This window comes from Lasioglossum baleicum, chromosome 16 (genome assembly GCF_051020765.1).
Source record: "Lasioglossum baleicum chromosome 16, iyLasBale1, whole genome shotgun sequence".
Classification (NCBI taxonomy): Eukaryota; Metazoa; Arthropoda; class Insecta; order Hymenoptera; family Halictidae; genus Lasioglossum; species Lasioglossum baleicum.
Window position 1 is genome coordinate 11286976 of NC_134944.1, and position 13302 is coordinate 11300277.

Here is a 13302-nt window from a genome sequence, read left to right on the forward strand (position 1 = left end):
GACTGTGGATTTTATGCATTAACAAGAAGAATGAACTCGTGAAATACAAAACTGTGAAACCGTTAGAAGAATTTCTGACTACTGTTTCACTCTTTTCAACTTATTAAAGTGATTGAAAGGGAAAATATATTTTCACTGAATTTCTGCTTTTGATAATTGACTCGGAATCATTTTATTTAGCATAAAGTCCGCAGGCAAGCCATTAGTTTTTCCGTGTAGACCTGTCTATCCCTTTCTGAGAAGGTTGTCCCAGATATACATTGGAATATGTTCAAACGCTCTCCCTAGCTTGGCGGTTTGTAAAAATCGTTTCTCTTTTCTGCATTGTCTTACAGTTTAGCATCTTAAATAATTTTCAAAGCAGTATAGTTGAATTCAGAATACGTATGGCTACGTGGAAAGTAGGTTGGTTATTAGTGCGACCGACCTGCCCTCTATAATGAGGACAGACCCTTCTTATTTTTTTTAGAGACGTAGGAATAATCACACGTCTAGGACTGAGAGCCCCTTTCTTGCTCTCCAATGTCCTCGAGTACAGTCAGGGCCCGACTACCCGTTTTCCGGACTCCCTTCCATTCCTGTTCTTTTCTAAAATAATGAGGACATCATGATCCGGGCGCCTGGAACAGTTTGAGCAAGCAATGTTAATCTCGGATGCATGTATTCTTGACTACATACCCACCCGATTGCTTCCACGCACGACAATACAATTCTTAAGCTATAGCGACTGTTCGATGAACAATGAGATGCCCACACGAAAACTGAACTCTTATAAAAGGAATCGCAGTTTATACGTGAACGCGTTGTACGTTTACGTTTACGTTGCACTTGTACTTACGTTCCGACGCTATGAATCTTCTTACTTCTTTCGAGCGTATTATGTACACGAATTTCATTTAGGCCTGCTTAACAAATTCGAGGTCGCATCCGCGAAACCGATTTCTAATCCGATCGTTCCGTCATTCTTGCAGGAAGGAAACAACGTTCTTCGAGAATGGCTGGAAGAGGAGGAAGAGGAGCTGGAAGACGAAGGGCAGTAACACACACAAAACACACAGACAGCCACACATTTCCAGGAACCCCCGTGTATATTTCATCGTGAAAATACTCATCATCCCATTTGACGTACTGAACAAGTTGTCTGAAACGAAACAAAAAAAAAAAGAAATGAATGAAATATATATGTATATTTTATGTATACATATTTTTTGCATATACTTACCTATATGCCAAACTAATCATCTTGCCATCAAGTGTTGTAAATAAGTGTACTTACAGTGATTAGCGTCCGCAAATAGTGCGTGTACATAAATATTTAGAGCTTATTACCGCGAACGCGGTTAGAACAATATCGATATGATTTTACTGGCGATCTGTCTACGAAGATATAAGTGTCAATAATTTATACATTACTTTATTTGTAAGTAAGAGCGGTGTTGAAAATTAACGAACTGCCGATCGCACAACGTGTGTCGCGCGATAAAACATGCGACGAAAATGAAAAATAATTGATTTACTAGCCCAGCGACATTGCTGGATAATCGCGTGCATAATCTGCGCTATGTTCCGTGAGAAGTGCTGTGGAATGCATCCTATGTAAAAATAAATCGCGATCGTGTTTCTTGGAACCTCGTGGAAACGCGCTATGCAACAATTCCACTCGCACTCGAACGAAAGAGGTAGATAAGTAAGCGAGCATTAAGTAACATTGAAATTCCAACCATCGTAAATATAGCTTTCGTAAAATATCTACCGTCGTATTATATCATCCTTGCGATATCAACCGACATAATACATTTTTCTTAGCTACTGATAAATTCGTAAAAACAAAGGAATATGTATAAAAAAAAAAGAAAAAACCGAACACTCAAGGTGACGCAGCACACTACCAGAACTGATCATTTTACCTGCATAAACCCGTCGATTTAAGCGTTATTTAATGAAGTATTGTTCTGTTTAACTTATATTCAGGTAAATTTTAATCAGCGTTAAGTTACTCGGTTAATTTATTTTTTATTCAAACACAACCAAACGAGTTTAAGCACAAATGCTATTTAACATATTCATACATGATCATATTAATTATTGACCATTTTACATATCATTAATCTTTTTAAGTGTAACGAAAAAAAAGAACTAAAAAGAAATGTTGATCGTACTATTTCGAAAAGGTCCAATTTTATATTTTACCAAGGACTCGGGAGCGACACGTTTCAAACGTTTTTGAAACTCGAATCATGGTTTAGAATTCGTTACAGTGACAGCAACAACAACAAAAATAGTTAAAACTCATTTTCCTGATACGTATTATTTCGTGAACAATGCATATGCGTGTACCTGTGTAATTTTGTTGCCTTCGGTGTGTCAGATATACTAAGTGCATATTTTTGCACGATAGCAAAGGCTAATTTTTATACGAGTATCAGTTAATGAAGCATATCGTTAGGTAAGTTTCCTTTAGACTAGAGTTACATTAGCTGTAAAGCAAAAGAATAATGTGTACACATTGTCAATATTACCAAGTATTGTAAAATAAAATATAAGCGTATATCCGGAATATTCTGCCGTTTTTTCATAATCGTGTAAAGTAAAAAACCCACAGTGAAAAAGAGAGAACAAAACAGAATGTAATTCAAATCATTCAGAAATCTTACCTAAGGCAAAATAGTAAAAGCGGTTCTTATATAGGTTTTGCACTCCAAATTCACCCTTTTGCAAATAAATTTCACCCATTAAGGATATTTAAAATTAATTATTTATTTAGATGAAATTATATATAGATATAAAATATACACAAACCTCTTAGAAAATGCACACCACTATTACAAACTGTTAATTTTTATTACTGTCAGAGTACAATGTAGAAATACACGCTGCAGTCATGTAAATTAGAGCTTTAGTAGAATTATAGCTTAAGCAGTTTATACTTCTTGAAGTATGATTGCACCTTATTCTTGGGATAAGGTTTTACCGCCAAACACGTTGGAATGTTTTCAGGTTGTTCGATCCACAATTTATGTTGGATGTCATTATCTTTCAATTGCGCACATAAAGTATTTAAGCTGGTCTCATCTGGAACCTAGTGTTAAATATGTCATATATTAACATACGTCGCTACTACTTTAACTTTTTGAGTGTTATGATGTGACAGCGAATAAAAAAATATATCTTTTGCTAATTTTTCTTAATTGACTATATCTAAAAGACCGCTCATTGGTACAATGTTACAAGACAAACATAAAAAAATATATTTGTACATACTCAAATCATGAACCTATTCTCTATTGACACAACTGCTTAAATCAGACCTGGGCAACGCTGGCTCGAAAAACACATGTTACCGTTTCTCTCCTTCTCTTGCTCGGTAGGCTCTCCTTCTCTAGTTCGGTAAGACAGTCCCAGAGTAGTAGCAAACATGTGTTCTTTGAGCCAGCGTCGCCCAGGTCTGGCTTAAATAACAGTTACAGTAGCGGACAAAAGTTTAAGACTGCTCTAAGAAGACGATAACTTTTTTAATATTGTACTATATGATTTGAACTTTTTTGAGAAGCTAGAGCAATTAGTTTACTAAAGGATGTGAAAAGAAATTTTTTCAAAAATTCTTTTCGGCAATAAATCGTGAAAATCTGCAATTTTTACCATCTTTAAATGTTTGTAGCTCATTGCAACGTCGACCGATTTTGACGAAATTTTCAGAATATGTTTAATAGGCCCACATGAAAAAGTTAAAAATTCAACTTTTAGTATTTTTTCAACAATTCCGATCAATTGCAATTTTTGAAAAAATTTCTTTTCACATCCTTTAGTAAACTAATGGCTCTAGCTTTTCCCAAAAAAGTTCAAATCGTATAGTACAATATTAAAAAAGTTATCGTCTTCTTTAGAGCGGTCTTAAACTTTTGTCCGCTACTGTATATAATTTCGAATAATAAAAAATCGAAAAAAACAGCTTTGAAACATTCTGCACTTAAAGAATTCAAAATCTAATGCACAAAAATTATATACTTACTTCGAGTATAATTTTGTGCATATTATCTATATCAGATAGGTAATCTTGCATGTGACTGTCATTATAAAAAAGATGAGTAACTGCTGTGCAAGCATGACATGCTTGAGCTATAACTGCACCAATGGGCCACTTCAACGTCTTCAAAAGGTCTCCTCGCACCAGCACATATTGAACTATATCAGTCATTCTAAGAATAATAAGTATCTCCAATTTTTCTCAAGTTAAAATCAAATAACTATCTAATTTTAATTTGATGATAGATAAAAAACTTTGGTGTGATTTTACTCTGTAATAATATATTTGTAATAGTAATATCTGTAATTCCGCTGAAGTAGAATAGAAAGGTTCTACTACTATTTGTAATCCTTTTACAAAATTTGCCAAATTCAAAGAGTTTGGTTAATAGATACAGCAAAATCTATTATAAAATCAATGAACTAAGAAATTGCATTATCCTCCCCTGTTTCAGATGACATTAATTTTCAATTAAATGTGTTCGTAATTTAGGGCAAACACCACGTGAAACATCGAAAATGTTTAATGAGTATAAAATATCAATAATAATAAACAAATACTAATTCTTCAAAATCAAATCGCGATATTTTTCAAAAAGATTACGGTAACACTTTGCTATTAGAACGAAATACCGTAATGCTACTTCTAATAACCTCAAAAAATAATGAACACTTTGAAATAAACTCATACCTTCCCTCAGTTCGTTTGAATGTACAAGTAATGTCAGACGAATAGAAATAATACTATCTTTAGTAATTGTCTTCCCAAAACGTACTTTAGACTGTCCTATTTAAACCCACTTATTAGTTCCCGAATGAAATAACTCTGTTCCACATTATAGTAAATAGAAACTTTTCAATTACTATTTATCAACCAGAAAATACATTTTATTAAATTGTAAGTGTCTTTAGGCAATTACCGCTATCTGTTGATATTATTCAAACAATTTTCTTTTCCACAAAGATCCGCAGTCTGCTGACTATCAATACAGCGTTTCAAGCATTTGCTACAAGTGGTAAATACATAGCGGGTTTATCAGGGTTCATCCATCGGCTGCCGCAGCACAAACGAAGTATAGCAGATGATAGCAAGATGATCATCTAATATAATTGTCCGTACTCCGTAAATACCTCCCTGTACTGCAGTATTGCACTGTATGTATTACACTAAATAGAAGTATGACGGTGTGCCGAGCCTCTCCGAGCTAGTCAATAACATTTGTGTTATAAATGTTAAGAATGTAATATACACAAGTTATGTACATGTACAATATACAAACACATTATGTATGAATTTTTACAATGAATAAATAAAGACTATGTGTATTAAAAAGAATATCTGCGTATTATATTTATTGAACCATTTCCGAATGTCCCACATATCGTAGAGTTATACTCTGAGTCAATTTTCGGCCGTCTGACTTGTCGTTGACTTACACTACTGAATTTCGTGCCACCTCCTGCGACATCATGTTCTCCTAATACAAAGTTCAATTTTCGAGATTTTCGAAAACTTTCGCCAATTTTCGGCCGTCTGACTTGTCGTTGACTTACACTACTGAATTTCGTGCCACCTCCTGCGACATCATGTTCTCCTAATACAAAGTTCAATTTTCGAGATTTTCGAAAAATTTCGCCAATTTTCGGCCGTCTGACTTGTCGTTGACTTACACTACTGAATTTCGTGCCACCTCCTGCGACATCATGTTCTCCTAATACAAAGTTCAATTTTCGAGATTTTCGAAAACTTTCGCCAATTTTCGACCGTCTGACTTGTCGTTGACTTACACTACTGAATTTCGTGCCACCTCCTGCGACATCATGTTCTCCTAATACAAAGTTCAATTTTCGAGATTTTCGAAAAATTTCGCCAATTTTCGGCCGTCTGACTTGTCGTTGACTTATACTACTGAAATTCGTGCCACCTCCTTCGATATCATGTGCTCCTGATACTTTCTCAATTTTCGAGATTTTTAAAAATTTTCGGACGTCTGACTTGTCGTTGACTTATACTACTGAATTTCGTGCCACCTCCTCCGATATCATGTTCTCCTAATACAAAGTTCAATTTTCGAGATTTTCGAAAACTTTCGCCAATTTTCGACCGTCTGACTTGTCGTTGACTTATACTACTGAATTTCGTGCCACCTCCTGCGACATCATGTTCTCCTAATACAAAGTTCAATTTTCGAGATTTTCGAAAAATTTCGCCAATTTTCGGCCGTCTGACTTGTCGTTGACTTATACTACTGAAATTCGTGCCACCTCCTTCGATATCATGTGCTCCTGATACTTTCTCAATTTTCGAGATTTTTAAAAATTTTCGGACGTCTGACTTGTCGTTGACTTATACTACTGAATTTCGTGCCACCTCCTGCGACATCATGTTCTCCTAATACAAAGTTCAATTTTCGAGATTTTCGAAAAATTTCGCCAATTTTCGGCCGTCTGACTTGTCGTTGACTTATACTACTGAATTTCGTGCCACCTCCTGCGACATCATGTTCTCCTAATACAAAGTTCAATTTTCAAGATTTTCGAAAATTTTCCGGAATTTTTGGATTTCTACCAGGAGAACATGATAGTAAAGGAGGTATCCGAAATTTCAGTAGTACAAGTCAACGTCAAGTCAGACGCCCGAAAAATTTCGAAAATCTCGAAAATTGAACTTTGTATTAGGAGAACATGATATCGGAGGAGGTGGCACGAAATTCAGTAGTATATGTCAACGACAAGTCAGACGGCCGAAAATTTTTAAAAATCTCGAAAATTGAGAAAGTATCAGGAGCACATGATATCGGAGGAGGTGGCACGAATTTCAGTAGTATTAGTCAACCATAAGTCAGACGCTCGAAAAATTTTAAAAATCTCGAAAATTAAGAAAGTATCAGGAGCACATGATATCGGAGGAGGTGGCACGAATTTCAGTAGTATAAGTCAACCATAAGTCAGACGCTCGAAAAATTTTAAAAATCTCGAAAATTAAGAAAGTATCAGGAGCACATGATATCGAAGGAGGTGGCACGAATTGCAGTAGTACAACTCAACGACAAGTCAGACGGTCGATAAATTTTCAAAAATCTGGAAAATTGAACTTTGTATTAGGAGAACATGATGTCGAAGGAGGTATCCGAAATTTCAGTAGTACAAGTCAACGTCAAGTCAGACGCTTGAAAAATTTCGAAAATTCAGTAGTATAAGTCAACGACAAGTGAGACGGTTGAAAATTTTCGAAAATTGAGGAAGTATTAGGAGCACATGATATCGAAGGAGGTGGCACGAATTGCAGTAGTACAACTCTACGACAAGTCGGACATTCGGGAGAAATTGGATGCTCAATAAATATACACGTAGACACGCTTCTTTATTACATTATCTTTATTTATTCATTGTAGATTCATACATAAAATGTACAGCGAAGTGATACAATGTCTGTATTTACTAATCGTGTTTTTGATCTATACTTCGTCGGTGTCCAGGCTGAAGATGATGTAGGATCTGATCCAGGCTAAAGATGATGCAGGTTCTTGTCCATGCTAAAGATAATGTAGGAAGTCATGCAGGCTATGCACTAGAGTAGGCGGCAGCACTATAATGGTCACGGGCAAAATCCAGGCGTATGCACTCATTTCCTCTCTGTTGAGATAATTGAAGAAAATAAAGATGATAATTCATTATTTAAATAAAATTGTCGATTTAAAACGGTGCTTTTATATATTTAAAGTATATACGTACCGTATGAATAATTTCAATCCTGAAATAGGAGGCACTGCAATCTGTAGATGGCGTTAATTCTTCTTTTTCCGTTGTGAATCAGGTCTTGGTCTTCGTCCCTTTGAAACCGGTAGCCGGTTTACAAGTGTTCACAAGACATTCTTTCGACAGCGTGGAAGTACGTGCTCGACTGCATTCTAGATTTTTCTACACAAAGAAAAAGGTATAGTTCAATTTAATTGTAACAAGTTTGATAACGACGCACTCGTTTCATTTATTGCGAACTCGTGTTAACGTTTATTTGTTTGTATAAACATTAAAACTGGTGTTAAAACAATCGCGATGCTCTATTGCAAACAATAATGCAATACTTCAGTATTGAGAAGTACATATTTATAATATATGATTGTCTTTATCGCATTCAGCAGCAATTGAGGTTACGTAATTAAATTATTTTGCACTTGCCCTTTGTCATCAATCCATTTTCTCGGGATTTTATTCAATATCTCAAAAACGTACGAAGGTCAGATTTATACTTTCTAAGTGCCTACGCCATTGCTGCACACGGATTCATTTGTATTGTACAAAAAGTTGCTGCGTAATGTAATGAAATTGCGGTAATTTCAGCGCCTTGAGAATTTCGCTAATGTACGAATATAAAGCTGCTTTCGCCGTACATTTCACACTATTATATATATATATATGTATGTATATATATTTCTATAAAATATAACTAACTATATTAAAATATAATTTGGTTCGAACGTTAGAAACGTTATAATTTTTTAGCGTTGTTAGACTTTGTCCTTGACCATATTTTTCATTCCAGTTCGCATATAAGACTTTAATTGTGTATTTATCGCGCGAACGTTACGTTCACATTATCGTGACCTACACCAAGAGACACGTTTTCTGTTTAGATAATCCACAGTTGATTATATGAAGCAATAAAGAATCTTTTCATGCTTATATATACATGTATAGACACTTATATACTTACCACCGAATAAAAATATTGACACAAGCAAAACTAGGTATCATAAAGCATAGACTTATTCATAAAGTCGCGTGTGATTGTAGAATTAAATAGAACATCGATTTCTTTTCTAAACTGTAGCTTTTAGTTTATGAATTAAATATGATATGATAAGCTATGAACACGACAGAACTGCGCAGTTACTAAAATTGAAAAATATGTTTTCCAAGTCGTTCTGATATGAATTATTTAACGTTCTACATATATATGTAGAACTAGATATGTCTAGTCCTTTACTCTTCATTTTTACGCGGTTAAAAGTATGTTGTAACTTTTATGTACACCCTATTAAAAATAATCTATTATTTCACAAACAATATCGAATTTTCTTGGGAATTTCTCTATGTATTTGAAAAAATATTTCTGCTTATAAATTTGAAATCATTAATCACCTAACTATATGTTTCTGTGGGTTGGAAATTATGTGTATTTATCTAACATTAGTTACACGAAATTTAAATTCGTATATATTAAATTTCTTTCTATCTGTTAAAATTCATAACCGTTTATTATAACTTTATATTATACGTACATAAAGACTAAAATCAAGAATAGCAATTTTGGAGTAACAACGATCTATGAATGATTAAAATTAATCAATAGCAATGCATAAATCATCTGTCTGTCCTTGTCTTTTGCATAATACATCATTATCTAAACTTTTCCTGGTCTGACTTACAAACATCACTTCGAGGTTCTGCGGAATTTTAATTGTTAAAGTGTGGAAAAAACAAAGTCATTACAGCAAACTCATTAATATTTATTTTCAGTTTATTGATTGACTTGTAAAATTACTCTTCAATATTTGACACACACAGTTAAATAACCTGTATATGAACAATTTTGCTTATGTTCAATAACAACTTCTTTGTTTCACATTATATTTTATCGTAAATTCGTTGTCTGATAAATTTAACGTTGTATTGTCGTTCTCTTATTTACAGTTTTATGTTTTTTTAATTGGTAGCATGAATTAATATGCAACCCCTTTAGAAAGCAGTAGCAATTGTTTCATTTTTAACACCGTACTTTTATTGCCATTTCCTAACAGAGAGTCATTCAAATATACAGGGTGAGTCACCAAACGTTACCACCTCAAATATCTTTGTTGTTTCTAAAGATACGTAAAATATGGTAAGGACAAAGTTGAATGGTACAATGGGGCTGACACGATGCAAAAAAAAAATTTTGTTTTTATGTCATTTTTCCAGAGATATGAAGGTGACCTTCATTTTTTTAAATGGAATGAGGTATTTTTTAATACATCAATCGATGCAGCTGGACATTCGTTATAATAAAGTACTAACCTATGTATGTCGAAAAGTTATTAGTTCAGGAGATATTTCAATTTAAATAACTCTAAAATACCATTACTGTCGTACTACGACGTCAGTGTTTACTTACTTATGTAACGTCTTATCACGACAGTAATGGTGTTTTAGAGTTATTTAAATTGAAATATCTCCTGAACTAATAACTTTTCGACATACATAGGTTAGTACTTTATTATAACGAATGTCCAGCTGCATCGATTGATGTATTAAAAAATACCTCATTCCATTTAAAAAAATGAAGGTCACCTTCATATCTCTGAAAAAATGACATAAAAACAAAATTTTTTTTTTTGCATCGTGTCAGCCCCATTGTACCATTCAACTTTGTCCTTACCATATTTTACGTATCTTTAGGAACAACAAAGATATTTGAGGTGGTAACGTTTGGTGACTCACCCTGTATATTTCAATAACGAAGAATTTCTTAATGAATTTACAATTCATTGTCCAATTGCAATGACAATTTTATTTTCAATATAATTCAGTAACTTCTTTTGGACTTAGTATTTATCCTTTAAATGCACGATACTTTGTTTACAGTTTCTATTTATCAAACATTACTAAAAAAAGAGTGTATATTAAGGGAAAAATGAGGGAAAAAATCACATCTTTGTGAAAATATTTTTTATTACAAACTTATCATATGTTGCCATATATTTGAGGTTAGAAAATCTACGACGCATGAATTACGCGCACCGTATACAAATACATGTGAGCGGTTTGTTGCCTTGTGGCTACAATGCGTAAAAAGCATCCAAACGTTCTTGCAATGAATGTAGAGCCAGAAAATGCAATGTTGCCAAACGGCAACACACAATGCATTTAAGGGTTAAAAAGAAATACTCGAGTTTCTTTTAGGTATAGCAGAGTCACACATTAGAATATCTATTAATAGGCTTGTGGTAGCTAAAGTGTTCAATTGTTCTGACACGTCAGGTAATAAAATGACCTTTTTCTGTGTGCTACACAGTTTGATTGCACTTTGCAATTCATTGGTGTTATTACCTATCTAATACTAGCTTTCTGGCTTCACTTGCTTGTTTGTTCATAGGACTTTATTGACTTTTACTTTTCTGCTTGATAATTTGAGGATGTTCATAATTTACTAGTAAAAGCTTTTATGAGGAAATTCTCTACTTCTATTTCAGAGAATTAATGTAAAATTCTTTGAAAATGCGACAGTTGTATTGATAAAATAGTTAAAAGTCATTATTATCATTATTTTCTGTTTCAAAGTATTATTGTAGGAAAATTACTAACTTGATAAGCTAGTAAGATTAGATTTTCATCTAAACAATTGCACAAAACCTAAAAAACTGTATCAATATTCTGTTTTTCAAAATAAAATTATTTCTCAGATACTTGTAATTGAACATTCTGATTGCAGAAACTAACAAATCATCATGCCAGTTCCTGCTATTCAGAAGCCAGCTCCTGCCTTCCGTGGTACTGCTGTGGTTAACGGAGAGTTCAAAGAGATTTCTCTTTCTCAGTACAAAGGAAAATATGTTGTTCTCTTCTTTTACCCATTAGATTTGTAAGTATTCTTTTCTAATAATCTAAATATAATGTTACCATTTTTACTGATGTACTCAATAATCGTTTGTTTCGCAGCACATTTGTTTGTCCAACTGAGATCATTGCTTTCTCCGATCGTGCTGATGAATTTGCGAAAATTGGTTGCCAACTCATTGCAGCATCGACTGATTCTCACTTCAGTCATTTAGCATGGGTAAACACACCTCGTAAACAGGGTGGTCTTGGTGAGATGAACATTCCCCTTCTTGCTGACAAGAGTAGCAAAATTGCACGTGACTATGGTGTGCTCGATGATGAATCTGGTGTTCCATTCCGTGGTCTTTTTATCATAGATGACAAACAAAACTTGCGTCAAGTTACAATCAATGATCTACCAGTCGGCAGGTAAGACACTGTACAATGTGACAGTTCTTAAATGTAATTTAATATTGTTTTCTCATGTTTACTAAATATCATCTTCTTTATAGATCCGTCGATGAAACATTGCGTTTGGTTCAAGCATTTCAATATACCGATAAACATGGCGAAGTATGTCCAGCTGGCTGGAAACCGGGAAAGAAAACAATGAAACCTGATGTTGCTGGCTCGAAAGAATATTTCCAGAGCTCGTAAATCAACAAATAAATTGATTCACCTACGTCTTTTAACTTACTTGTGTTGTTATAGATTGTTTCTTTAAAGAAAGAACAGTAATTCCATAATTATATGTAGTACTAAAATATTTAAATTAGTTTAAAGACAAATATCACCTACTTAATTTTTTTACAATAAACAAGTGTCTTTATATAATCTCAGTGTTCATACAAATTATTTACGTATACCAATCTTATCGTGTATATTTGGTCTTTCGACTATAATAAGTATACATAGAACTTCTATGATAATTAACAACTTTTATTGATAAAATGCTTAAAAATCATTATAGTTATTTTCTGTTTCTCAAAGTATATACAATATAATATTATTCTTGATTAGTTTTTAATAGACTTAGTTACTTTCTTGAAAATTTTACTTACATCGATCATTTTAAAATGAAAGTGTAATTCCATTAACTTTTTCACGATTCTCTCTCTGAATTAGAACATTTTGTTTTCTTTATCAATAACATTGTGTGTAGGTATATTACTTATGCTGGTCGAAATTCTAAATCTTCCAGGTTATTTAAGCTTCAAAATTTGTAGACATCTCTATGAATTCAAAAGAAATCCAATTATTTAGTCTGTCTAACAAAAATGGATTACAGTTCTGTTTATAAGTACATATAAAGTAGGTGCAATTATAGAGTTGGTAGTACATTATTGAAAAGTAAAAGAATAACAGTACAGAATATCGGAGCTTCACGCTTTTTATTAATTTTCGTGGATTACAAACTCTTGGATAAAAAAAGTTTTCAGTCAATTTTACGTAACTTTGAGACAAACACAATTGACGTGTTCAGCACCCCATGTCTGGACCTAAAAACCAGTGTATTAATAGAAAATTGTCTAAACTAAACTAAAGAATAATATTTTTTTGTTTGACGCATTCTTTTCGTGAAAAACTAGGTTAAAAATCCGAGTCGAGCAAAATAGCAAGCAGTAGAATCGGTAGGTCATGGCCAGACGCGTCAGACGATTCCTATCCAATAGGACATGTATTCGCTGAATTTTCAAACCC

The 13302-nt window shown here is 33.5% G+C and overlaps 3 protein-coding genes across 21 annotated transcripts in view; 2 read left to right on the forward strand and 1 right to left on the reverse strand.

The window, feature by feature from the left end:
- The window catches only part of LOC143217063 (uncharacterized), a 277026-nt gene extending 275216 nt beyond the window's left edge, over positions 1 to 1810 (forward strand). For all 16 annotated transcript variants that reach the window (XM_076440794.1, XM_076440791.1, XM_076440789.1 and 13 more), the window contains one exon: positions 972 to 1810. In XM_076440794.1, the coding sequence (XP_076296909.1) occupies positions 972 to 1040 (69 nt within the window). In that variant the 3' untranslated portion in view covers positions 1041 to 1810. The remainder of the gene's footprint in view (positions 1 to 971) is intronic.
- On the reverse strand, positions 1778 to 5152 carry LOC143217065 (putative peptidyl-tRNA hydrolase PTRHD1). 4 transcript variants are annotated; one of them, XM_076440803.1, is made up of 3 exons: positions 4944 to 5152; positions 4010 to 4295; positions 1778 to 3079 (listed from the first exon to the last, which is right to left on the reverse strand). In XM_076440803.1, exons 2-3 carry the CDS (start codon positions 4193 to 4195, stop codon positions 2906 to 2908), a joined length of 360 nt encoding a protein of 119 aa, XP_076296918.1. In that variant the 5' UTR covers positions 4196 to 4295; positions 4944 to 5152; the 3' UTR covers positions 1778 to 2905. The 4 variants fall into 4 exon arrangements, with proteins under 4 accessions (XP_076296918.1, XP_076296917.1, XP_076296919.1 ...); XM_076440802.1 differs by having other exon boundaries at positions 4010 to 4196; positions 4944 to 5148; XM_076440804.1 differs by lacking the exon at positions 4944 to 5152 and adding an exon at positions 4715 to 4937 and having other exon boundaries at positions 4010 to 4196.
- Positions 5153 to 7802: 2650 nt separating this feature from the next.
- Positions 7803 to 12435, forward strand: Prx2 (Peroxiredoxin 2). Its single transcript, XM_076440801.1, has 4 exons — positions 7803 to 7960; positions 11495 to 11644; positions 11722 to 12030; positions 12114 to 12435. Exons 2-4 carry the CDS (start codon positions 11511 to 11513, stop codon positions 12256 to 12258), a joined length of 588 nt encoding a protein of 195 aa, XP_076296916.1. The 5' UTR covers positions 7803 to 7960; positions 11495 to 11510; the 3' UTR covers positions 12259 to 12435.
- Positions 12436 to 13302: the final 867 nt, after the last annotated feature.